The sequence below is a fragment of the Scyliorhinus canicula genome, chromosome 5 (genome assembly GCF_902713615.1).
Source record: "Scyliorhinus canicula chromosome 5, sScyCan1.1, whole genome shotgun sequence".
NCBI lineage: Eukaryota > Metazoa > Chordata > Chondrichthyes > Carcharhiniformes > Scyliorhinidae > Scyliorhinus > Scyliorhinus canicula.
In genome coordinates this window covers 39,337,916-39,362,248 of record NC_052150.1, presented here as the reverse complement: position 1 = coordinate 39,362,248, position 24,333 = coordinate 39,337,916, and the positions used below count along the sequence as shown (strand labels likewise).

The 24,333-nt window shown below is 46.3% G+C and overlaps 2 protein-coding genes across 2 annotated transcripts in view; one reads left to right on the top strand and one right to left on the bottom strand.

Moving 5' to 3' along the window:
* The window catches only part of tdp2b (tyrosyl-DNA phosphodiesterase 2b), a 31,341-nt gene extending 20,099 nt beyond the window's left edge, over positions 1-11,242 (bottom strand). Inside the window, exons 1-3 of the mRNA XM_038796946.1 lie at positions 10,912-11,242; positions 1,997-2,094; positions 917-1,078 (exon numbers count right to left, since the gene is read on the bottom strand). Coding sequence (XP_038652874.1) covers positions 917-1,078; positions 1,997-2,094; positions 10,912-11,181 — 530 coding nt within the window. The 5' untranslated portion in view covers positions 11,182-11,242. The remainder of the gene's footprint in view (positions 1-916; positions 1,079-1,996; positions 2,095-10,911) is intronic.
* acot13 (acyl-CoA thioesterase 13) overlaps positions 10,824-24,333 on the top strand; it is a 35,922-nt gene continuing 22,412 nt past the window's right edge. The window contains exon 1 of the mRNA XM_038796948.1: positions 10,824-10,938. The gene's annotated coding sequence lies outside the window, so the exon portion shown is untranslated. The remainder of the gene's footprint in view (positions 10,939-24,333) is intronic.

The following is a 24,333-nucleotide window of genomic DNA, read 5'->3' as shown; positions in this document are numbered from 1 at the left end:
TGTGCATAGGTTAAGGGGCTGATGTAACAACTCTCACTGGGTATTTATTGTGACTTTGTAAACCCAACATAAATTCATCTTGATAGTTGGACGCTGCTACAAGTTCACAACTTTTTGGCGATCAACGATTTGCACATTCTCTGCGGACAGTAATTGCTGTCACCACATCACATGTCAAAAATTAATTTTGCTTTCAGAATGGATGGGTACAAAACTTTCAGGAAAAATTGAAGAGGCTGCGGTTCTTTTCTCAACAAAAAAGGTTGGGGCGTAAATCTATAGATTCTTAAAATTATAAAGACTTTGATAGTGCCGATATCAAGATGGCATTTGCACTGGAGGGAGAATCAAAAACAAGACCAACAAATATAAGTTATCAATAATAAGTCCAATAAGGAATTCAGGAGAAACCCTTTTTTACCCAGTATTGAGAGAATGTGGAATTCACTACCATATGGGTTTGTTGAGGCAATTAACATGTATACATTTAAGGGAAGCTAGATAAGTACATGAGGAACAAGGAAATTGAGGACATGTTGTTAGGGGGAGATAAAATAAGATGGGAAGACGTAAACACCTGATTAAATCAGTTGGGGTCAAATAGTCTGTTTCGGTGCTGTAAAATTGAATGCAAATCAATGTAAATCATTAGTTCACTGCAGGCTCTGCCTAAACATACACACACTTTATCACCTAAAATAAAGCCCACCCAGGTTTGCACAAAGGGTAAATGCTCACAAATTTAGTTTATACAGTACACACAGGTTACATTAAGTGAAAATTTTGTTACCAGGCAGCAGTCATCAGCAACTGCGCTGAAAATCAAGTAAAATGTCTATTTTTATGAAGTTGTCTATATAAATGTCACAAATTATTTCACAAGCTTTATTTGTACTGATGTAATATTTGGACTCACAATGCTAGGCAAGAACAAACGCCCCGTGCTCTTTCCTGTAAGTTTGCCAGATCAAGTCCATCCACGTTCCAGGTTAACAATGAGATGTGACTTTCATCTACTTGTGGCTGTGCACCATCTCCGTTGCTGGTCTGCACACTGTCAGTGTCTGTCAAATCAATACTGCATTGATAACAAATGGAACAGTAAAAGAAAGTTAATCAGTGTTATATTTGTTGCAGCTTGGATGTCATTTTCAGCTTGTATTTAGCACATGGCACTCCAATATTCCTTCCGCTGGTGTTGCTACTTATTTTCTTCTTGGTTCCTTTTCATACTGCTTATTCCAGCTTTCACTGCTCCTGCTTTGCCCACCTCTAGTAGCACATCAACTGAAACACCTTTTCAGTTAATTATTCTAAGTACTAAAATGATCCTGACCGGCTCTATGGGAGTTGTTTCCCCCATCTTCAGTAAGCAGCATAGCGCTGCATCATCAACCCTGATTTTAGGATTAAACTATTAAGTGAACTAATTTAGCTGAAGATCAATAAGCAAATAAATAACAGGAATATACGGAAATTCACCTCACATCACCCCTGAAAGTAAAATAAAACGTTGCAATCTGAATGCACAGCTTTTTTTGTAAATAAACCATTTAATAAGCAGTGTTTCTTTTCTTACATTTCTGGCAATAGTGCTTAACTGTATTGCTCGAGATTTCCAAACTGATTTGAGTAAATGTCAACAGCTGCAGACCCTGAAAATTGTTTACATGCACACGCAGGCAATGTGCACGATAAGCTTAATCTGTTTTCTAAATTACATCACACCCCCCCCAAAAGAATGGTTAAGTTTCAATGGTTACGATAAATGGGCACAGTAAGAGGTCTTACAACACCAGGTTAAAGTCCAACAGGTTTGTTTCAAACACGAACTTTCGGAGCACTGAGGACTCATCTGAGGAAGGAGCAGTGCTCCGAAAGCTCGTGTTTGAAACAAACCTGTTGGACTTTAACCTGGTGTTGTAAGACTTCTTACTGTGCTCACCCCAGTCCAATGCCGGCATCTCCACATCAACGATAAATGGGTACTGCATACCATCCCTGGAAGTCTGCTCTTTGAACCAACTGTGAGGTAGACTCCATTACAGGAGAAGGTAGCTGAGCAGGTGTTTCAAAATAGGAGTTCAGGGCTCTCTGCAAATAATTACAAAAAAACAAAAATTACTCCAAAACAATCTTCAGTCACTTTTTTGCTTAAACAAACACACGGATGCTGTTTAACTATAAAAGCGGCAGTTTAGAGCTATGCTGTTATGAGCATCCACCATCTTACAATAGCTGATCTGGTTTCTTCACCCTTTCCCATCCTCAGGCTATTCTCTCGTATGCTAGGATAGTTAATCAAATTTAAACATTGTAATGGGATTGATTATGAGCAGAATACTTGAGCAGTGACATCACCAGACATAACGAGGTATGGTGTCGTTGCCTGGATGGAAGTTTAGAACTTGAAAGATTCCACCAACAGACTTGAGCTTTTTTTCTCTTCATTTCCCAAGTCCTATTGTAATACTACTATAGTTAACAGAGATAGAACATAGAACAGCACAGAACAGGCCCTTCAGCCCTCGATGCCATGCCGAGCAATGATCTCCCTACTCAAACCCACGTATCCACCCTATACCCGTAACCCAACAACCCCCCCCCCTTAACCTTACATTTTAGGACACTACGGGCAATTTAGCATGGCCAATCCACCTAACCCGCAAGTCTTTGGACTGTGGGAGGAAACCGGAGAACCCGGAGGAAACCCACGCACACACGAGGAGGACGTGCAGACTCCGCACAGACAGTGACCCAGTCGGGAATCGAACCTGGGACCCATGGAGCTGTGAAGCATTTATGCTAACCACCATACTACCCCAATTTTTTTTATAGAACAGTACAGCACAGAACAGGCCCTTCGGCCCTCAATGTTGTGCCGAACAATGATCACCCTACTCAAACCCACGTATCCACCCTATACCCGTAACACAACAACCCCCCAACCTTTACTTTTTAGGACACTACGGGCAATTTAGCATAGCCAATCCACCTAACCCGCACATCTTTGGACTGTGGGAGGAAACCGGAGCACCCGGAGGAAACCCACGCACACACAGGGAGGACGTGCAGACTCTGCACAGACAGTGACCCAGCCGGGAATCGAACCTGGGACCCTGGAGCTGTGAAGCATTTATGCTAACCACCATGCTACCGTGTTGCTGTGATGGAGATACTTAAAAAGATAGTAATAGAATATTGTGCCTTAAGTATCACCAACTACTTCTAAAATCTCTTTGGCAGAAAGATTGAAACAGTACGAAAATACAATAAAGGCCCAGGTAAGGATAGACTTGGTTTACATAAGAGTCTCTCATAAAATCTAGACATCCCCAAACACTTTACAGCTATTTAAGTACTTCTGTAAGAGTAGTTACTGTCGTAATGTAGGAAATACAGCTAATACTCTGCAAATGTTAAATACCTGCTTACACGGACGTGCGATTAGCAATACAGCACTAAATCACAGTAAAGGTTTCCTTCAAATGACCAAGTTCACCTTTTCCAAGATAACCACAAAGTGTGTTTTTGCTGTAGTTCATTAGTGTATCTGCTCAAGACCAACATGCTGAGTTGATGTAATATCTCAGAGGTTAATTCACTGTACAAAATCCTTAGTAAATCTTAACAAATTAAATGATTACACAAATAGTGCTCTCTCTTATTAAGAGAGATTCTATAGCAGGCGGGTGAAACACATCGGTGAACCTAGGCCCATTATCTCTCCCAATGACAGGACTCTAGCAGAGGTTTTGGCAAGCCTAAAGCCTGATAAGCTAGGATCTCATGACTTATATCTCAACCAATTGTTGAGTAAAGGTTAACAGGATGCCCAGCAAGCGATTAGCCACAAGATGACTACATGGGTTTTGGACAAAAATAGAAGGGATCTAACTGGAGCACTTGTCCTTTGCTAATAAGTGACTGGCATGAGGCACCCACTACCCCCTCAAAATAATTTACAAACAGGCTCTCGAGGAGGGAAAAAAAAGGTCACTTCGGACAAATTAGAGCTTTTTGTGCCGAATCAACGCTGGTTCCTGCCTAACACCTTGCTTAGTGCAAACATACCCAGTGCAGAAGATACTGTCACCTCCAGCTATGTAGGTCAACATCATTATTCTTCATCTGTCCATTCATCCAATCTGGGACACTATTCTCACCTGTTACTGGTTGTATGTCTTTTCTACATATTTAGTTGATGTATCACATCTAAGCTGTTGTGTCTTAGTTAACTGCTTTACAATCGCCCATGACTTCAACCTTCTTTTGTGGTAATCTGTGACTCTTGGACAAAAACTGTGTCAAAAGTGGGATTCACAATGGTGAGGATCAGAGACTTCGCTAAACACATGCCAGTGTTGTTGAGCCTGGCAGAAAACGTCAGGAGAGTTTTGGTCAAGTAAAGATAGATATTACAATTGCCTTCTCCGTAGACTTTCTGAGATGTCCAGAAAAAACAAAAGAGGTCAGGATGAGTTGGCATATGGGACACACATGTTACAAACAGAAAGCAATGGCTGGCACGAGAGCACTGCCGTCCTGCAGTTATACTGGGAAAAGGAAGAACATGAGAGCACGTCATACAAAAAAAAGGGCCAATATTGATACAAAATATTGAGTTACAAATAGAAAAATACCAGGCTAAGTGAGGATTTAGAAGATGCAAGATGTGTGTGTGCATTGAGGAAGTTAGTTCAGCAACAAATTGTCACCTCCACTGAGCGGACAATGAGTAGCTAAAATCCAAACAGCTTCACGCACAAATTGGCCAACAGCAGGCAGCCTACAACAGAGTAGGTAACACTGGCCCTTGTTGGGGCAATATGGTTAAGAATCTCACCCTCTCCACTCCACATCTCCCACACATGACAGATAGGAAAATGCCAATGTGTGTGATCACCCAAGCAGGACAAAAGAATAGCATAGGCCCAAGATTGAAAATAAAGGGGATAGCAAACAATCATTCATGTCCACTGAGGATGAGACAGAGGCGACTACCATCACAAGCACACATTGATCCTTTACCTCCCATTGATGTCTATGCTCTCAAGGAGGAGTTAGGGACGACGGTAGAAATGGACACGCACTCCCTTTCCTTGCACCAAAGTGGGAAATGTTTAAGAGCATCCACCCAGAATTAGCGAAGAATGACATTAAATAGGTTGTTCTAACGTCTGCTCCCCAGAATTAAAATTACAAATAGATTAAAACATTCTGATCAAGGACGGGGAAGTTGGAGGCCAGCCTGTGGAAAACATGAGTGGAAGAGAACATGGACTTTCACCAAGTGCTAGTTAACACCAAGCAGGACTCTGACAAAAAACAGGGCACATTCACAAATACGCTGACAAGATTTGGTGGAGTTCACCATTTTGATTCCCTGAGTTTAAAAGTCTTTTTTTGAATGACCTCCAGTCCATAGCACTGAAGGGGTTATAACACTAATTAGCAGCCTGGGAAGAGCTGTGGATCCATTACAGCAGGGGTGGGCAAACTACGGCCCGCGGGCCGCAAAGGTCTTTATGCGGCCCATCAAGTCATAAAAAAAAATTTTTTTTAATTAAAAAAAATTTTTTTTTAAGGTTAATGGGGGGGGGGGGGGGGGGGGGGGAGAGCTGTTGGGTTACTTACTGGTATAGGGTGGATACGTTGACTTGAGTAGGGTGATCATTGATCGGGACAACATCGAGGGCCGAAGGGCCTGTTCTGTGCTGTACTGTTCTATGTTCTATATGAGGCGCCCAGAATCATAACCGGGTGAAGTAATTATTTTACTTAATATACCATGCGGCCCTTTAAAATTGTGAATTTCTGAATGTGGCCCTTGCACGGAAAAGTTTGCCCACCCCTGCATTACAGCATACTGGCAACAGATCAGTGGTAACACTTGCCTGAGCAGTCACTGAGGCTAAGGTAGCAACCATTGAAGTCCCATCAGGGACACCCAGAAATCCAATGCCGAGAAAAGAAACCCCGATGCGCCATTTTAATTGTGACCATCTGAGATACGTGTCCATGACTGTCACAATAGGTGCATTGCAGAGGCTGATTGTGAGCCCCACTTTGCATCTCTTCCTCTACAGAGGAGTCCCGACCCTGTCGATCAGCAGCTGGAGGAGACAAAGACAACGATACAGGCCATGCAAATTAGTACTGTTGTACCGGAGAAGGGAAGCCACCTCATCGTGAGAGGCCTGTTGCAGTAATGGGAGAAGGGGGTTCTGGAGCTATTTGCCTGAGTACCGGATGCTCCGGTACTCAGGCAAATAGCTCCAGAACCCCCTTCTCCCATTACTGCAACAGGCCTCTCACGATGAGGTGGCTTCCCTTCTCCGGTACAACAGTAACAGGAGATCAGAGGTGAAATCTGATCTCTTATGCATGATCCCTGGCCTGGCCTTATGAAGAGCGAGCCCCATGCTTTGCTGAGGGGTATGACCTAGCCATGACAGATAACTCCCGAGGTGTGAACAAATTTGGAGTCTATGCCAGGTTTATTATTAACACACAAACATGATCGTGGACACATGACCAAACCCAAAGCTATTAGCAGACTCTCATGTAGCACTACTCTTACCCGGCTGAAAATATGCAGCATACTCAAGCCATCATCAAGTAATTGTTAAAGCAGAATGAGAAAATAACAGAAATTGAAAAATCAGTTTGAGGAGTAAGCTAGTAAGTTTGGAAACTGGAGTTTAGCTTTAAATACTATCTTGCCTGATCATAGAATCCCCACAATTCAGAAGGAGGCCATTCGGCCCATTCAGTCTGCACTGACCCTCCGAAAGAGCACCCGACCTGGGCCCAATCTCCTGCTCTTTCCCCGTAACCCCATCTAAACCTTTGGACACTATGGGGCGATTTAGCATGGCCAATCCCCTGCACATCTTTGCACTGTAGGAGGAAACCCACACAGACACAGGAAGAAAGTACAAACCCACACAATCACACAAAGTCGGAATCTGACCTGGGCCCCTGGAGCTGTGGTGATGTGAATTCTTTCATTTGGAGTTGAAAATTATTTGTTTTCAATTCCTTGCAATTAAAATTAAAGTATGCAAGTTTAAACACATAACACGTATGGAAAACAGTTTCAAATGGCGTTTGGTTCACCTTTAACCAGGAAATAAAAGCTACGTAAAGTGATGCAAGTACGTGCATGAGAAAATATTTACTTTGCTCTTTCGCAAAGAAGTTAACCCTTTCTGCTGACAGTTGTTTTTAATATACTGTACAACTTTAGTTTTATGCAATGTAAATTTATGTATTAGACACGACTGACTTTAGATTTCCCAAACTGATAGACATAATTTGATAAATTTATCCACTAAACTTGTAAACTGAGACACAATGGACTGACTTGTTTTCAGGTCCACATGAACGGACCACGGTTTTCAGGGCGATATGAGTGTTGATACCACAAAGCAAGAGATCAAGAAGCAAATTTAAGAACTTATCCTCAGTAATCTAATGTCAAAACATGGTGAGGATTTGGACTAAAGACTTTTCCTTTTAAAGATACGGCCTTAACCTATCTGTTACCTTCCAAGACAAAGTGCTCAAGAAATGGTAATATGGAAGTCACCTCAAAATTAACATTATTTTTAAAAATTATTTTTATTCAGCAAATTTTCAAAATGTTACAATACAAAACAACCCCAAACAAAAACGCCCAGCCCTCGTAAACCCCCCCCCTCCCCCTCAAGTCAGCAGTAACCAATTCCCGAAAGTGCATGATGAACAAACCCCAGTAATTGTCGAGCCCCTCATTCACCCCTCAGCACAAACTTCACCTTCTCCAGAGTCAAAAGCTCCGGCAGATCCCACCCGTCATGCCGAGGCACAGGGTGGAGAAGCTGAACTCTACCCCAACAAGACCCGCCTGCGAGCAATCAGCGAGGCAATGGCTAAAACAAACGCCCCCCATCCTATCTGCCGGCAGGTACAACACCCCGAATATGGCTTCCAGGGGACCGGGCTGCACACAGACGTGCAAAACCCCTGAAATGTTGCTGAACTTCCCACAGCAACTCATCCACAAACTACCCCTGAAATCAAGCATAAAAGTCCAAAACCCAGAGACCAGCAGGAGCCACCTAATGTGCGACCTCCACCTGTGTGCCACCGGACGTCCACCACCTCAAAATTAATTGCAAACACTTCTGGTTCTCAAGTACGGCACGGTGGCACAGTGGTTAGCACTGCTGCTTCACAGCGCTTGGGACCCAGGTTCAATTCCAGCCTCGGGTGACTGTCTGTGTGGAGTTTGCACATTCTCCCTGTGTCTGCGTGGGTTTCCTCCAACAGTCCAAAGATGTGGTTAGATGAATTGGCCATGCTAAATTGCCCCTTAGTGTCCAAAAGGTTAGGTGGGGTTACTGAGATAGGGTGGAGGCATGGGCTTAAGTAGGGTGCTCTTTCCAAGAGCCAGTGCAGACTCAATGGGCCAAATGGCCTCCTTCTGCACTGTAAATTCTATTCTAAGACCATTTAAAACCACAAAGCCTGGGCATCATTATTTCTGAGATTGCAATAGAAAAGATGCATTAATACGAGTTGTGATTTCAAGCACTCAAAGAGAAAATTTACCTGAAGTTTAAGGAGATAATCAAATCTCATATTTCACAGAAAACTGATGGCAAAGCAGCCAAGGTGGCTCCAGAGTACCATTAAATAAAGTTTTGTTGGAGGAGCAATAAATTGAACAGTAACAGCATTTGTTATTTCAAGTTAGGATAATATTGGACTTCTGGTGGCGGCCATGGAGGAGTAGGTCACACATTTGATAGCTCCCGCCTGTGACAGACCTTTGGAGCTTTTTCCCCCGTTTTTCCCCGGATTTTATTGGATAAATCGGTGAAGAGTGAGGAGAAATCCTCCTCCAGTGTATGGAGAATTGGACCAGAAGTGGTCATGTGTTAAGACAAAGTCCTACAAGGAAGACGCGAGCAGAGCTGGCAACGCGGGAAAGCATGGCGGAGAAGCAGGGCTGCGGGCAGACAGCACAGTGGTCGACGGAGCAGCTGGTGACGTTTTTTGAAGATTGCTTCACCAAGCTTAAAAAGGACACGCTCGACCCGATCAAGGCTTCGATTGATCAGGTGGTGCAGAATCAAGAAACCCACGGACGTGCGATCCAGGACGTGGAGAAAAGGTGTCCGAGCACGAGGAACACATAACTGTGCTGGAGACCAAGGTGGAGATGATGAACGACTACCAGAAAAGAATGCAGGAGAAGCTGGAGGACCTGGAGTACAGGTCCAGGAGGCAGAATCTGAGAACCGTCAGCCTCCCTGAAGGCAGTGAGGGATCGGATGCGAGGGCCTATGTGACGAACATGCTGGAGACGTTGATGTGCCCTGAGGCATTCCGTTGGCCCCTGGAAGTGGATAGAGCGCACAGAGCCCTCGCGAAGACGCCCCAAGCGAACAAGCCGCCGAGGGCGATGGTGGTACGTTTACACTGATTCCTGGCCAAGGAACACATTTTGCGTTGGACCAAGAAAGAATGGAGCAGCAAATGGGAGAATTGTGAGCTGCACATTTATCAGGACCTGGATTTGGCCAAGAGGTGAGCTGGGTTTAATCGGTCAAAAACCGCCTCTCTTTAATAAGGGGGTGAAGTTCGGAATGTGGTACAAAGCCCATCTGTGGGTCACACATGAGGAACGGGACTTTACTTCGAAACACCAGACGATGTATGGACTTTCAAGGAAAAAAGACTAGAGGTGAACTAAAAGACACTGAAGCCTTGGAGAGTACCATAGTGGTGATTTGTTGTAAATCACTTTTGTGCTGGGTTGAATAAGTAGTGTTATGTGTATTAAGGGGCTGTTTTGATGGCTAAAGTTCACTTTGTCTCACTGGGAACTGGTTAGAGGGGGGGTGGTTTCTGGTGTTGATTTTTTTCTGAGGCTTTTTTTCCCACTGTTTTTTCTGATGTTTGTTTACTGGGGAATGTGATGCTTTGAATATGTTTGTCCAAGAGGGGGGGGGGGGGACAATGGGGAGACAGGCTGCTTGGTGCCATGGGCGGGTGCTATGAAATCAGCATAGTCAGCTGACTCATAGAAGCATAGTGGGGGGTTAGCAGGTGTTAAGCTGGAGTTTGTTATGGGGGGGGGGTTGGGTTTCTAATGCTTTTACTGGGGGGGGGGGGGAATGAATTGGGACCTTCAATTTTTTTTATTTTTTTTTAAAGTACATGGTGTGACAGATTTATCAGCCATGTCAGAATCCACTGAAGCAATTCAGTGCGTGAGCAAATCAACCTCAATCCCAAGCGGCTACCAAAGGAGTGTGTGATAACTAATCAGAGAGGGGCAGCACGGTAGCATAGTGGTTAGCACAATTGCTTCACAGCTCCAGGGTCCCAGGTTCGATTCCGGCTTGGGTCACTGTCTGTGCGGAGTCTGCACATCCTCCCTGTGTGTGCGTGGGTTTCCTCCGGGTGCTCCGGTTTCCTCCCACAGTCCAAAGATGTGCAGGTTAGGTGGATTGGCCATGCTAAATTGCCTTTTGTGTCCAAAATTGCCCTTAGTGTTGGGTGGGGTTACTGGGTTATGGGGATAAGGTGGAAGTGTTGACCTTGGGTAGGGTGCTCTTTCCAAGAACCGGTGCAGATTCGATGGGCCAAATGGCCTCCTTCTGCACTGTAAATTCTATGAAAAAAAAGAACATGTTTGAAAGTGATATGATTAAGGAATAGATGTTGCCCAGGACCCCGAGGGAAGAATTCCAGCTGAGAAAGGGGTCAGTGTAAATTTTAAAGGACCAATAGGTGCAGCTCTGCCGGTATTACCCACATCCTGTTGACCCATTTCCAACAGATCAAAGCCTCTTTTCGGGCCCCGGCATTGGGAACGAGATCGTGGTTAAACTCTCCAGCACCCAGTTGACCTACTTCTAAAAGCCACTCATTTTCCGCCAGGTAACACTGAGCGACCGCCTCATCCGTGCCGGTCACATCAGCGAATTCGGCGCAAAGACCCTCGCGCTGTCCGCGCCTTCCCTCCTCCTCTTCCTCCTCCTCCCGGGCTGCTGGAGCGCCTTGGCCGCTCGACCCCTCATGCTGGGCCGCAGGCGCTCCGCTCGGCCCCTCATGCTGGGCCTCAGGTGCTCCATCGTCCCCCGGGCCGCTCAGCCGAGCTCTCTTACTCTGCGGCTCACTCATAACAGGAGTCTGCGCCTGCGCCGCTGCCGGCACCCACAATTCTGATTCGACATCCCTGCGCACGCGCCTCCCTCGCCGCCCCCTGCGCACACGCGGCGTTGCCAAGGCGGGGAGACGACTTCCCTCCAGGGCTTCCGGTCGCCCGCTAGCGTCCTCTAGCGGGGCGGGGGGCTGCAGCACAGCACAAAGCCCCCGCTTTCTGCCTCTACCTTCCTCGGCGTCACAGACTAACATCCCAATTCTGTCAACATTTGTATGGGTATCCATAGAATCCCTACAGTGCAGAAGAAGGCCATTCGGCCCTCTTGTATTCTCTATTCTGCTTTCCCGGGGTGGCTCAGGTGCTTAGTGTTAAATAAAGACAAAGCTTTGTTAACAAACAAAACCATAAATTTATTACAGTACTTAGATTCAATCACATTCCTAAAGTAGAAGGTTACTGTACAAAACTATGCTATCTCTAACTTACAGAATTCTCAAGTACACAACTGCTCTCTATGCCTGACATTCTTCCAGCTCTCTCCTAACTCTGAAGTGGGCAGCACGATAGCACAGTGGTTAGCAATGTTGCTTCACCACTCCAGGGTCACGAGTTCAATTCCTGGCTTGGGTCACTGTGCGGAGTCTGCACGTTCTCCCTATATCTGCGTGGGTTTCCTCCGGGTGCTCTGGTTTCCTCCCGCAGTCCAAAAATGTGTGGGTTAAGTGGATTAGCTATGCTAAATTGCCCTTGGTGTCCAAAAAGGTTAAGTGGGGTTACTGGGTTATGGGACTCGGGTGGCGGCATGGGCTTGAGTAGGGTTATCTTTCCAAGAACAGACTTGAATGGCCTCCTTCAACACTGTTGATTCTTTTCTAATCTAATCCCAGAATCCCCTAGTCACATGATATTTATATGACTGTTCTGTAGTTCCCTCTAGTGGTAGAAAGCATTATCATTAACTTGTTAATTCTTTACATCCTAGTCAATATACATATCATTACATCCCCTTTTTTTCCAAAGATGTTTGGAGATTTCTACAAATATATGCAGAGTAAGAAGCATTGTATGCTCTATACATGTAATTGAGTACTGAAATTGTATAGTAGTTAACAATTTAAAAATTTTTTTTTACAGTCCACAAATTGAGTCTGTACTCAGTCTTCACTCGTGGTGTGTTGAAGTACTAATAAGTCAACAGTTCAAATTGAGCAGGTATTCGACTGGTTGAACGACTTTTGTTGTCTGACTTGGTCTTCTTTCTGTGTTTGTGGTATCGAGTTTGTGTGTTCTTTGCCCTAAAACTGGTTTGCTGTTTGGTCTTTGAACAAATCGAACTCATTAAATTTGTTGGTATGGACTTCCAGTGGTGGTCATGGAGGAGTAGGTCGCACATTTGGTAGCTCCCACTTGTGACGGAAATTTTGGACTGTTTTTCCTGTTTTTTACGGAATTTCACTGGATAAATCGGAGAGTGAGACAGTGAGTTGCAATCCCCCACCAGTGTATGGAGAGCTGGACTAGAAGTGGCCGTGTAAGGAGACATAGTCAAGCAAGGAAGACGCGGGTAAAGCCGGCAGTGCAGGAAAGCATGGCGGAGATGCAGGACCCTGGGGAGGTGGCACAATGGTCGAAGGTACAGCTGGTGAAGTTCTTTGAAGTTTCTTTTTGCCAAGCTAAAGAAAGACAGGCTGGACCCGATTAAGTCATCGATTGATCGGGTGGAGCAGGGTCTAGAAACCCACTAACGGGCGATTCAGAAGGTGGAGAAAAAGGTGGTCGAGCACCGTGCTGGTGGCCGAGGTAGGGCTGATGAAGGACCACCAGAAAAGACTGCAGGAGAAGCTGGAGGACTTGGAGAACATGTCCAGTAGACAGAATATGAGGATCGTCGGCCTCCCTGAGGGCAGTGAGGGTTCGGACATGAGGGCATATGTGGCAAGTATGGTAGAAAAGTTGATGGGAGATTTACTTGACCCCGGAAGTGGATAGAGCACATAGAGTACTTGCGAGGAAGCCGCGAGCGAATGAGCCGCCGAGGGCGATGGTGGTGCGAATGCACCGGTTCCTGGACAGCGAACAGATTTTGTAGTAGGCCAAGCAGGTACGGAGTAGCAAATGGGAAAACTGTGACTTGTGCATCTACCAGGACCTGAGCGCGGATCTGGCCAAAAAGCGAGTGGGATTTAATAGGGAAGAATCGGCCCTCTTCAAGAAGTGGGTGAAGTTCGGGATGTTGTATCCAGCATGTCTTTGGGTTACGTCTGAAGACCAGGAACTTTACTTTGAATCACCAGACAAAGTAATGAATTTTAACAAAGACAAAAGACTAGCTGGGGACTAAAGATACTGAACCTTGGCGGAGGGCACTGTGGTGATGATTTGGTGAAAATCACTTTTGTGCTGTGATGGAACCATCAATTCAGCGAACACGTGTAGTTGGATCTGAACAAAGGCTTTAATACACTTACAACAGAGCCAGCCTATTCGTCGTTGAACTTCAGATGAACTGGCAGGCTGGCTCTAGGGCACTGATCTTTATACATTGGTCCCAGGGGGAGGAGTCCTGGGCGGAGCCAAGGGAGGAGCCCAGTACAAACTCTCGCGTACTCCCAGAGCGACTCCCCCTGGTGGTCGGATAGTGCAACTGCACTTACAATGGTGGATAGTGAACATATATACACGGAGTTATATTGGCAACTATATATGTTTGGCATTTGAGGCAGGGAGAATCTTGGCAGCTATGGGGGTGTCAGGTATATAATGGTGAGTGGGAGACTTGAAGGGATATGGGTGGTACTTGTGAATGTATATGCTCCAAACAGGGAGGATGTGGAATTTATGAGGTGGGTGTTAGGTAAGATCCCAGACCTTGAGTCGCATAATTTGATCATGCAAGCAGATTTCAACACAGTCATTGATCCAGGATTGGACTGGTCAAAATCTAGGACAGGGAGGGTATCAACCGTGGCGAAGGAACTAAAGGGGTTTATAGAGCAGATGGGGTGATAGACCCATGGAGGTTTTGATGGCCAAGAGTGAAGGAATTTTCTTTTTTCTCCCATGTCCACAAGGTATACTCTCGGATCGACTATTTTATCCTGAGCAGGGCTCTACTGCCATGGGTGATGGATACTGAGTACTTGGCAATCACGGTGTCGGATCATGCCCCACATTGAGTGGATCTACGTGTCAGTATGGAAAGAGGGAAGCGCCCATTATGGAGGTTGAATGTGGGACTAATAGCGGATGAGACAGTCTGTGGGCGGGTGAGCAAGTCCATCCAGAATTATCTGCAAATTAAAGACACGGGGGAAGTCTTGGCAGCAACACAATGGGAAGCTCTGAAGGCAGTGGTTAAAGGGGAATTAATTTTGATACGGGCCCATAGAGAAGTGGAACGAGCAGAGAGGGGCAGGTTGGTTGGGGAGATACTCCGGGTGAATAGGAGATATTCGGAAACCCCAGACGCGGGGTTACTGAAGGAGCGGCGGAGGTTACAGGTGGAGTTTCGGCTGTTATCTACTACAGGAAAGGCAGTGGAACAACTGAGGAAGGCAAGGGGAGCGGTGTATGAGTACGGGGGAAAAGCCAGTAGAATGCTGGCGCACCAGCTTACGAAAAGGGAGGTGGTCAGGGAAATAGGGAGAGTAAAGAACAGAGGTGGGAATGCGGTTCTGGACCCAATCGTAGTGAATGAGGTGTTTAAGGATTTCTACAGTAAATTATAAAAGTCGAAACCTCCTGTTGGGTTTCAGGGATGAGGCAGTTCCTGGGTCAGATGAGGCTCCCAAGGGTGGAGGAGGAACTGGTGGAAGGGCTGGGAGCCCCAATTGAAATTGAGGAAATAATGGAAGGGCTGGAGGGCATGCAGTCGGGCAAGGCCCCGGGGCCGGACGGCTACCTGATGGAATTCTACAAGAAGTTCTCGGAGATATTTGGCCCACTGCTGGTGAAGACATTTAATGAGGCAAGGGAGAAGGGAGTCCTTCGCCCAACAATGTCGCAGGCCTTGATTTCACTGATTCTAAAATGGGAGAAGGAGCCTGAGCAACGCGGGTCATACAGGCCAATCTCCCTATTGAATGTGGATGCCAAACTGTTGGCTAAGATACTGGCCACAAGGATAGAGGACTGTGAACCGGGGGTGATAGGGGAAGACCACACGGGGTTTGTAAAGGCTGACGTATTGGCCTTTGCCTCCCTGGTAGCCCGGAGACGGATACTGGAGACTGTTAATGTGGAGGGACTCCAGGCCCCCGAAATTAGAGACCTGAGTTAGTGACATGGCTGGGTTTCTCAGTCTTGAGAAAATAAAGTTCGCCCTAAGAGGGCCAATCTTGGGGTTCGTCCGGAGGTGGCAGCCGTTCGCCGACTTTCTCGGAGAAAATTAAAATGTCAGCAGAGGCAGAAATCTAGGGGGGTGCGTGGTTAAGCTATTGTTTCATTGATTGGGGGTGCGAAGCACGGGATAGGGATGGAAATGTTTTATGTACCATATTTATGCTGCTGTTATTGTTATTAGTATAAAAATTACAAATACCCTAATAAAATGTTTTTTTAAAAACAATTGTTGGTATGACTTCTTTTTTGGCTGCTCAAGGTCCTGTTCTTCCTGGCATTGGTGCCATTATGCATGAATTTTGTATTGTCTAAACACATATTTTTGTTCTACCTCTACCTGTAGCTGTGTTTCACACACTGTCTGCAGTTCCTTGCTGGGTTGCCATCTGGATTTCTTTCCAGACTGTATGGTCTGTCAAATGTGGCTGCAAGTTTCAACACTTTCTTGCCATTGCATTGAACTGTGCTGTTTAGTTGTCCTTCAGTTTCAGAATCGTACCATTGTGTAGTCTGTTGTTCTGTAGTTTCTCTTTTTGTGCTCAAGAACTGTTCCTTCTGGATTATTTGATTCATTTTCAAACTTTTTAGTATCACTGTCCTTTGTATTATCTGATGTTTTGCTGCACTTTATGATCTCAGGTTCATGTGGAAGATCTGATGCATCATTGAGCTTTGTGACATCAGTCCCTTCTGGATGATCTGATTTATCTTTGATCTCTTGGTGCTCTTCTTCTGGAGTCAATTTCTCCAAGATATCATTTTATTGTAGGTTGTTCACAATTGATGTGTTCTCAATTGATTCATTCAATGTTGCACTCTGATTGTCATCTTTTTTTGTACAGTCCAGCTGAGATTAGTCAGCCTCGCTTTTGGCTTGCACAGCTTGTATGCTACTTGTGATCACTTTGTCACTATTCACAAATACAGTGGATATATCTTCATAGTCTTCTTTTTGTTGATCAAATAAACTAGACAGACCATCATAGTCTTCTTCTTTTATTGCCCCTCTCTGGAGTCTTTCATTGCTCTCTCTGGAGTCTTTCATTGTTCTCTCTCTGGAGTCTTTCATTGCTAGTTGTTCATTTGTCAGGTTACTGCTATCCCTCTCCACAAGTTGAACTTCTCTAGGCTAGTGGAACAGATGGAGGAGGAATTTAAAAGGTGGGACATGGTGCCGCTGGCGCTGGCGGGCAGAGTGCAGTCCGTTAAAATGACGGTCCTCCCAAGGTTTTTATTTCAGTGCTTGCCCATCTTCCTCCCTAGGGCCTTCTTCAAAAAGGTGACGAGCAGCATCATGAGCTACGTGTGGGCGCACGGCACCCCAAGGGTGAGGAGGGTCTTCTTGGAGCGGAGTAGGGAGAGTGGAGGGCTGGCATTACCCAACCTTTCGGGGTATTACTGGGCGGCTAATGTGTCGATGGTGCGCAAGTGGATGATGGAAGGGGAGGGGGCAGCTTGGAAACGAATGGAGAGGGCGTCCTGTGGCAACATAAGCCTGGGGGCCCTAGTAACGGCGCCATGGCCGCTCCCTCCCACGAGGTACACCACGAGCCCGGTGGTGGCGGCCACCCTCAAGATCTGGGGGCAGTGGAGGCGACACAGGGGGGAAGTGGGAGGTCTGATGGAGGCACCGTTAAGAGGGAACCATAGATTCATCCCGGGGAACATGGACGGGGGATTTCAGAGCTGGCACAGGGTGGGCATCAGGCAGCTGAAGGATCTGTATGTAGATGGGAGGTTTGCGAGCCTGAGAGAGCTGGAGGAGAAATTCGGGCTCCCCCCGGGAAACGTGTTTCGACATTTGCAGGTGAAGGCATTTGCTAGCCGCCAGGTGGAAGGGTTCCCCTTGCTCCCCAGCAGGGGGGCAAGCGATAGGGTGCTCTCGGGGGTCTGGGTCGGAGGGGGGAGGATATCGGACATATACAAAGTAATGCAGGAGGCTGAGGAGGCATCAGTAGAGGAGTTGAAAGCCAAGTGGGAGGGGGAGCTGGGAGAGCAGATAGAGGATGGGACATGGGCTGATGCCCTGGAGAGGGTTAATTCTTCCTCCTCGTGTGCGAGGCTTAGCCTCATTCAATTTAAGGTGCTACATAGAGCCCATATGACGGGGACAAGGATGAGTCGGTTCTTTGGGGGTGAGGACAGATGTGTCAGGTGTTCGGGAAGTCCAGCGAACCATGTCCATATGTTTTGGGCATGTCCGGCACTGGAGGAGTTCTGGAAGGGGGTGGCAAGGACGGTGTCGAGGGTGGTGGGATCCAGGGTCAAACCAGGATGGGGACTAGCGATCTTTGGGGTTGGGGTGGAGCCGGGGGTACAGGAGGCGAGAGAGGCCGGAATACTGGCCTTTGCGTCCCTAGTTGCACGAAGAAGGGTACTGATACAGTGGAAGGACGCGAGGCCTCCAAGCGTGGAAACTTGGATTAACGACATGGCAAGCTTTATCCAGTTGGAAAGGGTCAAATTCGCCCTGAGAGGGTCGGTACAAGGGTTCTTCAGGCGGTGGCAGCCTTTCCTCGACTTTTTGGCTCAAAGATAGGGTGCAGAGGTCGCAGCAGCAGCAACCCGGGGGGGGGGGGGGGGGGGGGGGGGGGGGGTGGCGACAACGGGGGGGGGGTGGCGACAACGGGGGTGGTGGGTTATTTAAGGTTGTAATGCGGACAAATTTGTTCGCAGTTCATGTTTGATGTTAATTGTTGCTTTGTTTGTTTTTTTTGGGGGGGGGGAGGGGGGGAGGGACAGCGCGCGCGGGGGGTCGGGCGGGGGGGGGATATCTGTTAAGAGGGAATATTGTGTAATAGTCTATGGTTAGGGGGGGTAAGTATTTTCATGTAAAAAATCTCTTCAATAAAAATTATTTAAAAAAAAAGGTTACTGCTATCTGATGTAACAACAATATGCAATTCCATCAATGTATTGGATTCATGTACCATTAGTAGAGTGCTATTTAGATTTTCAATCTTGTTACTAACAGCATAATCATTGAACCCGACTATCTCTGCCATATCTGAGTAATATTCTTCAATGAAGGATTTATCTTCTTTAGTTTTAGATTTATTAACATTTTCTTCTTGTTGCATGCTGCAAACATTTTGTTCCATGGTGCTGCAAAAGTCTTCTTCAGCTGTTTGTTCAAATTCAGACAATGTTCTGCCCTGCGAGGTAATAAACCTCTGTTCTGTGCCTTTAAAACTTGTTTTTTCGATTTCCAGGCAGTTTTTCTTTAAGTGGGTGTGTTCACAACGTTCTGACATCATCGCATCGGTGATGTCATGCGTAAACATGTATTGCGCATGCGCGAAACGATCTTCGTCCGGAGTGCGCTCTTTTTTCATGTGCACATGCGCAGAACAGTCAAATTCCGAATTGCGGCTTTTTTCAATGTGCAGAACATTCAGAATCCAAATTGCGCGCTTTTTTTGGGTGCGCTTGCGCAGATTGGTCTTTTTCAATGCAATGGATTGTTAACTATGCCAGAGCTTTCACGGAGGCAAAAATGTTTTTACTTTGCCGATTCAACATTTCGGTACTTCTATTTTTTGATTCTTTAGTCGCATGGGACATTTTAATTGAATCTTCCAGCTCTTTATTTTGTTTCTTTTGCAGTCTCTTACACAGGTTTTCATTTCTTTGCAATAATGATCAAATTTTTTAATGACCAGTTCAAAATTATTTTTTCCAACTTCACTCTCAAAGTGGAATGAGTTAAACACTTTTATAGCCTCTTGTCCAGCCATTAGTAGTAATAAAGCAGTTTTTTGCTTATCACTGGAAGTTTCAAGGTTGGAGGATGAGAGGTACAGTTCAAACTCTTTCCAGTTTACATCTACATTACCCGATATGCTGAATGCCTTTGGAAACGGCAGACCTTCCATGACTCTTCGGGTGGGGATTTTTTTCTGTGATGTTTCTGTTTGTTGCTGGAGTCTGGTTGAGATTTTCCTTTACACGTTTTTTTCTCTTTCTCTTCGAACGGAGATTCTTTCTTTCTCTCTAAACCTGACTAATCTACTCTAAGATCACCTCTTGTACCATGTTGTAAGGTGGTACATTAACATTTAAAGCTGTCCACTCATTGTACCATGTTGTTTTTATTCTGCTTTACCTGGATGGTTTGGATGTGTTGTGTTGAATAAAGAACACAAAGCTTTGTTAACGAACAAAACCATAAATTTATCACACTACTAACTAAGATTGAATCACATTTCTAAAGTAGAAGGTTATTATATAAAACTATGCAATCTCTAACTCATAGAACTCTCAAGAATACAACTGCTCTCTATGCCTGACACTCTTCCAGCTCTCTCCTAACTCTAAACTCTTAATCTTCTCTTTTCTAATCTAATCCCAGAATCCCCTGGTCACATAGGGCGCAATTCTCCGCACTCACGACGGTGCGGAGAATAGCGGGGGTCGTAAATTTTTACGGCCACGCTAGTCCGACGCCCTCCCGCTATTCTCCCCCCCCCCCCACGCCCAACTCCCGACACGAATCGCTGCCGCCGATGGGCCGAATTCCAAGCCCTTTACGGCCGTTTTTATGAACGGCAAACACACCTGGTCTGGCCGTTCGTAAAAATGGCCGTAAAGTCCCGATCTTGGCAACCATGGCACCGATTGGCACGGCAGTACCACGGCCGTGCCAAGGGTGCCATGGGCCCGCGATCGGTGCCCACCGATCGCGGGCAGCGGGTCCGATTCCCGCGCACTCTTTGTCCTTCCGCCGCCCCGCTGTATCACTTCGCGGGGCGGCTGAGGGGCATCGCGGGTTTCGCGCAAATGCGCGATGACGTCATCCGCGCATGCGCGGGTTGGAGTCTTCCAATCCGCGCATGCGCGGCTGATATCATGTGACGCGTCAGCCAGCGCAAACTCTGGCAAGCGGGCTTAACGAAATTCGCGTGCAGCATGCCGGAGTTCACGGCCGCGGCATACTAGCCCCGACCGGGGACCAGAATCGGTTCCCGGTCGGGGAGGGGGAGGCTGGCGTCAAACATGCCCGGTTTTGACGCCAGCCTTACGATTTCTCCCTGTCTGGGAGAATCACGCCCATAATATTTATATGATTGTTCTGTGGTTCCCTCTAGTGGTAAGAAGCATTATCATTAACTTGTTAACTCTTTACATCCCAGCCAATATACATATCATTACAGGCCCGTCCCGTCTGCACCAACCCTCTGAAAGAGCACCTTACCCAGGCCCAGTCTCCACCCCTGTAACCCCATAACCCCACCTAACCTGCACATATTTGGATACTATGGGGAAGTTTAGCATGGCCAATCCACCTAACCTGCACATCTTTGGACTGTGGGAGGAAACCGGAGCACTTGGAGGAAACCCATGCAGACACAGAGAGAAAGTGCGAATTCTACAAGGTCACCCAAGGCCAGAATCGAAACCGGGTCCCTGGCGCTGTTAAGCAGCAGCGCTAACCATCGTTCCGCTGAGCCGTAGCACTAGCTAAATCAAACATGACCTGCTGTAATGGTAGTCCTGATAATGAAAACTTACAATGATTACAGCAGAGGAGACTGTTTGGCCCATCATGTCTGTGCCAGCTCTCTGTAAGAGTTGTTCAGTTGATCCCACTCCCCTGCTTTTTGCAGCAATCCTGCAAGTAATTTTTGTTCAGATAATTATTCAGCACCCTTTGAAAGCCGTGATTGAATCTGCCCACTCTCAGGGAATTCATCCACGGCATAAAAAAGTCTTTCCTCGTGTGGCTACCGTAAAGGAGGTGTTTCAAGGGATAATTAAAAGGTAAATGGTCCAGGCAAAGGTGGAGGGGGCATGGTCTGATGAGGGTGTTCAGTCTGGGAGGAGGGGGTCAATCCGGTATGTGGGTGGGAGGTGGGTTGGACTGGAGGGGGGATTTCAGTCTGGTGGAGGGGGGTGGGGTTGGACCAGAGGGAGGAGACCCAGTCTGGGACGGCAGTCAGTCCAGGCGGGGGGGGGGGGGGGGGGGTCAGTCCGGGACATGGAGCGGGGGAAGCCAGGTCACACCTGGAGGGGTGAATCCTAGCAGGTTGCTCTGGTGGGAGAGGGGGGGGGGGGGGGGGTCAGATCGGGTCGCATGCAGCTTGCTGTGGCCCAGCATGGCCGGTGAGAGCCGTGAGACCCTGCTCCTGGAATCTACCTGGCTCGCAACGCAATGCAAGATTCAATGCAATCTCGCGAGACATTGCAAGGGGAATTCCTCCCACAATGAGGCACGGTAAGCCTCACTCTAATGTGCAGATTTCTGAGGTACCTGAGGCATCGGGATTCAATCCCTTCGCCTCGGGGACCTGGGTGCCAGCCTGGCACTGTCAAGGTGCCTAAGTGGCACTGCCATGGTGACAGGTTGGCACTGCCAAGGTGCCAAGCTGGCATTCTTTGTGCGCGAACAATCAGGCCAGGGTTGCCCAGTGTTGGTGGTGTGGGGAGGTGCAGGGGGACCCTCCCACATTGCATTCGGGCTGGCGGGGGGAAATCGGCGATTCTTTTTGGGACCTTGGCGATCGGGGCGCCATTTTGCACTACAATGTGGATTTCCAGCAAATGGAACGCCCCATTGTAAAAAATGGGGCTATGTGCGGCCTCGGTCGTGCGTTCCCCGTTCAGGGCCCTTACTCAAAGCGAGTTGTGAGAGAGCTTCCTTCCTAATTCCCATTGCGGGTACCAGGAAACACATGGCTAAACGCGCTCGCTCAGGACTTTGTTCCCTTTTGGGAAGATCGCGCCCATTGTTTCTGTACTTTATGTGGTGGCCATCTCATTTTTTTTTTTTTAAATAAATTTAGATTACCCAATTATTTTTTCCAATTAAGGGGCAATTTTAGCGTGGCCAATCCACCTACTCTGCACATTTTAGGGTTGTGGGGGCGAAACCCACGCAGACACGGGGAGAATGTGCAAACTCCACACGGACAGTGACCCAGAGCCGGGATCGAACCTGGGACCTCAGCGCCGTGTGGTGGTTGTGCTAACCACTAGGCCACCGTGCTGCCCTGCCATCTCATTTATTGTCATTACCAGAGGGCACTAGCTACTTGTTTCTGTGAATTCCCACCAGTCCATTCCATATTTTATAGAACAGTGAGTTGGGTGTGACATTTGTAGCTCAGAAACTGCTGTGATTCCTGCTCAAACTCATTCCAAAACATTATTGAGCTGTGGAGAAATGGTTTCATTGTTATCTGAAATGTGTACGGTTGGAGCCCCTGTCTCTACTTAAATAGAATGCTCCTCAGTTTAAGATTTAAGAATAGACCGATGCCGCATCTCATCCACACAATGAATAAACTCTAATGATTTTTAAACTTTGAATCCTGATAACATAAATACACAAATCAAATGATCAATTCATTAATTTACTCTGCTCTTTCTATCATTCTTTTTTATATTTTTGTATTTTACTGGGAAAAATTATTGATTGTAAATCTTAACTCTGTTCAGCCCTTGCCATGACAGAACTAAATGAGGTTTTCAATAGTGCTTCAGCCCAATGCTCCTGAACTTTGACCTCGAGGATTATCAACTCGGCTTTCATCATATGATTTCCCCCCTCCCCCCCATATCCAGCTGGTCAAATAGCATTTTTTCCCATTTTCATTTTTTAAATAATGCACAGACAGAAATGTTCAAAGAAAATGAAAGGGACACACAATTTTTTTCAAAGCCCTAATATGTTTTCTCCTGCATTTCACTCAGCAATCCCCAGGAGATTAACCTTTAATTGCTGGAGATCACAGGGTAATCCCGGAGGGCTGGTACACTGATAGGTCGGCAGGGGGTGTTGTTGTGGGTGAGCAGGTTGATTGCTGGATCAAGGCCTCTGTGGCCAGCGGACACCACATAATCTTATTTGTATCATAAATAATGAAGACAGGATTATAATTTTGTTGGGTTTATTTTTGAGCTATACTAATGAGCAATACTCTTGAGTGTTACCTTCAATTTAAGAACACTGAATTACTGCTGCCACTTTTTAACTAATTCCCCAGTCATAGCGATAGGGGCTAGTTTAGCACAGTGGGCTAAACAGTTGGCTTGTAATGCATAACAAGACCAGCAGCGCGGGTTCAATTCCCATAACGGCCTCCCCGAACAGGCGCCGGAATGTGGCGACTAGGCGCTTTTCATAGTAACTTAATTGAAGCCTACTTGTGACAATAAGTGATTATTATTACTATGTCCCTTTTCAGTTTCCTTTGGTCTTCTACAAAAAACAATTCTTTTGTTTTAGCATTATCTGCAAATTTTGATATTTTTCCCTCCAAGCCGACATCTAAATCATTGACATAAATACAAAGCAGAAGCGACCCCAGAACTGAACTCTTGTGCAAAATACTTCCAATCAAACTGAAAAATAGTCCTTAAATCCTATTCTTAACTGTTCATTCTTGGTTAACTTCCCAACTACTGGAACAAGACATTTCTATCCAGATAGTATATTAATATTGTTATTAAATAAATTTGAGTTTTAAAGTCCTGTCAGAATCCAAGAAAATGACTCTTCCAGGTATGCGTCTTAACACTTTAATCTGCTTGTTTAGCAGTGTAAAGGATTTTAAGTGTCTTTGTTTTCTGAAAATTAGTGACAATTTGTTGCTTCAAAACTTTGCTCAACACGCGACACTCAAAATTGCCAGTGTCTCCAGGCCTGCTTAATTGAAAATCCAGTGTGTATGTGTATGCTGTGTTACTCGACACACCTCGCAAATCTAACTGATCTCGCTAGATGTCACAATCTCTATCCTGCCCACTATGGGCGGGTGCCTAAATTTGCATATTAAAGTGCACAGTTAGGTACTCTTTAATATGCAGTCGCTATTAAATCACGCTGC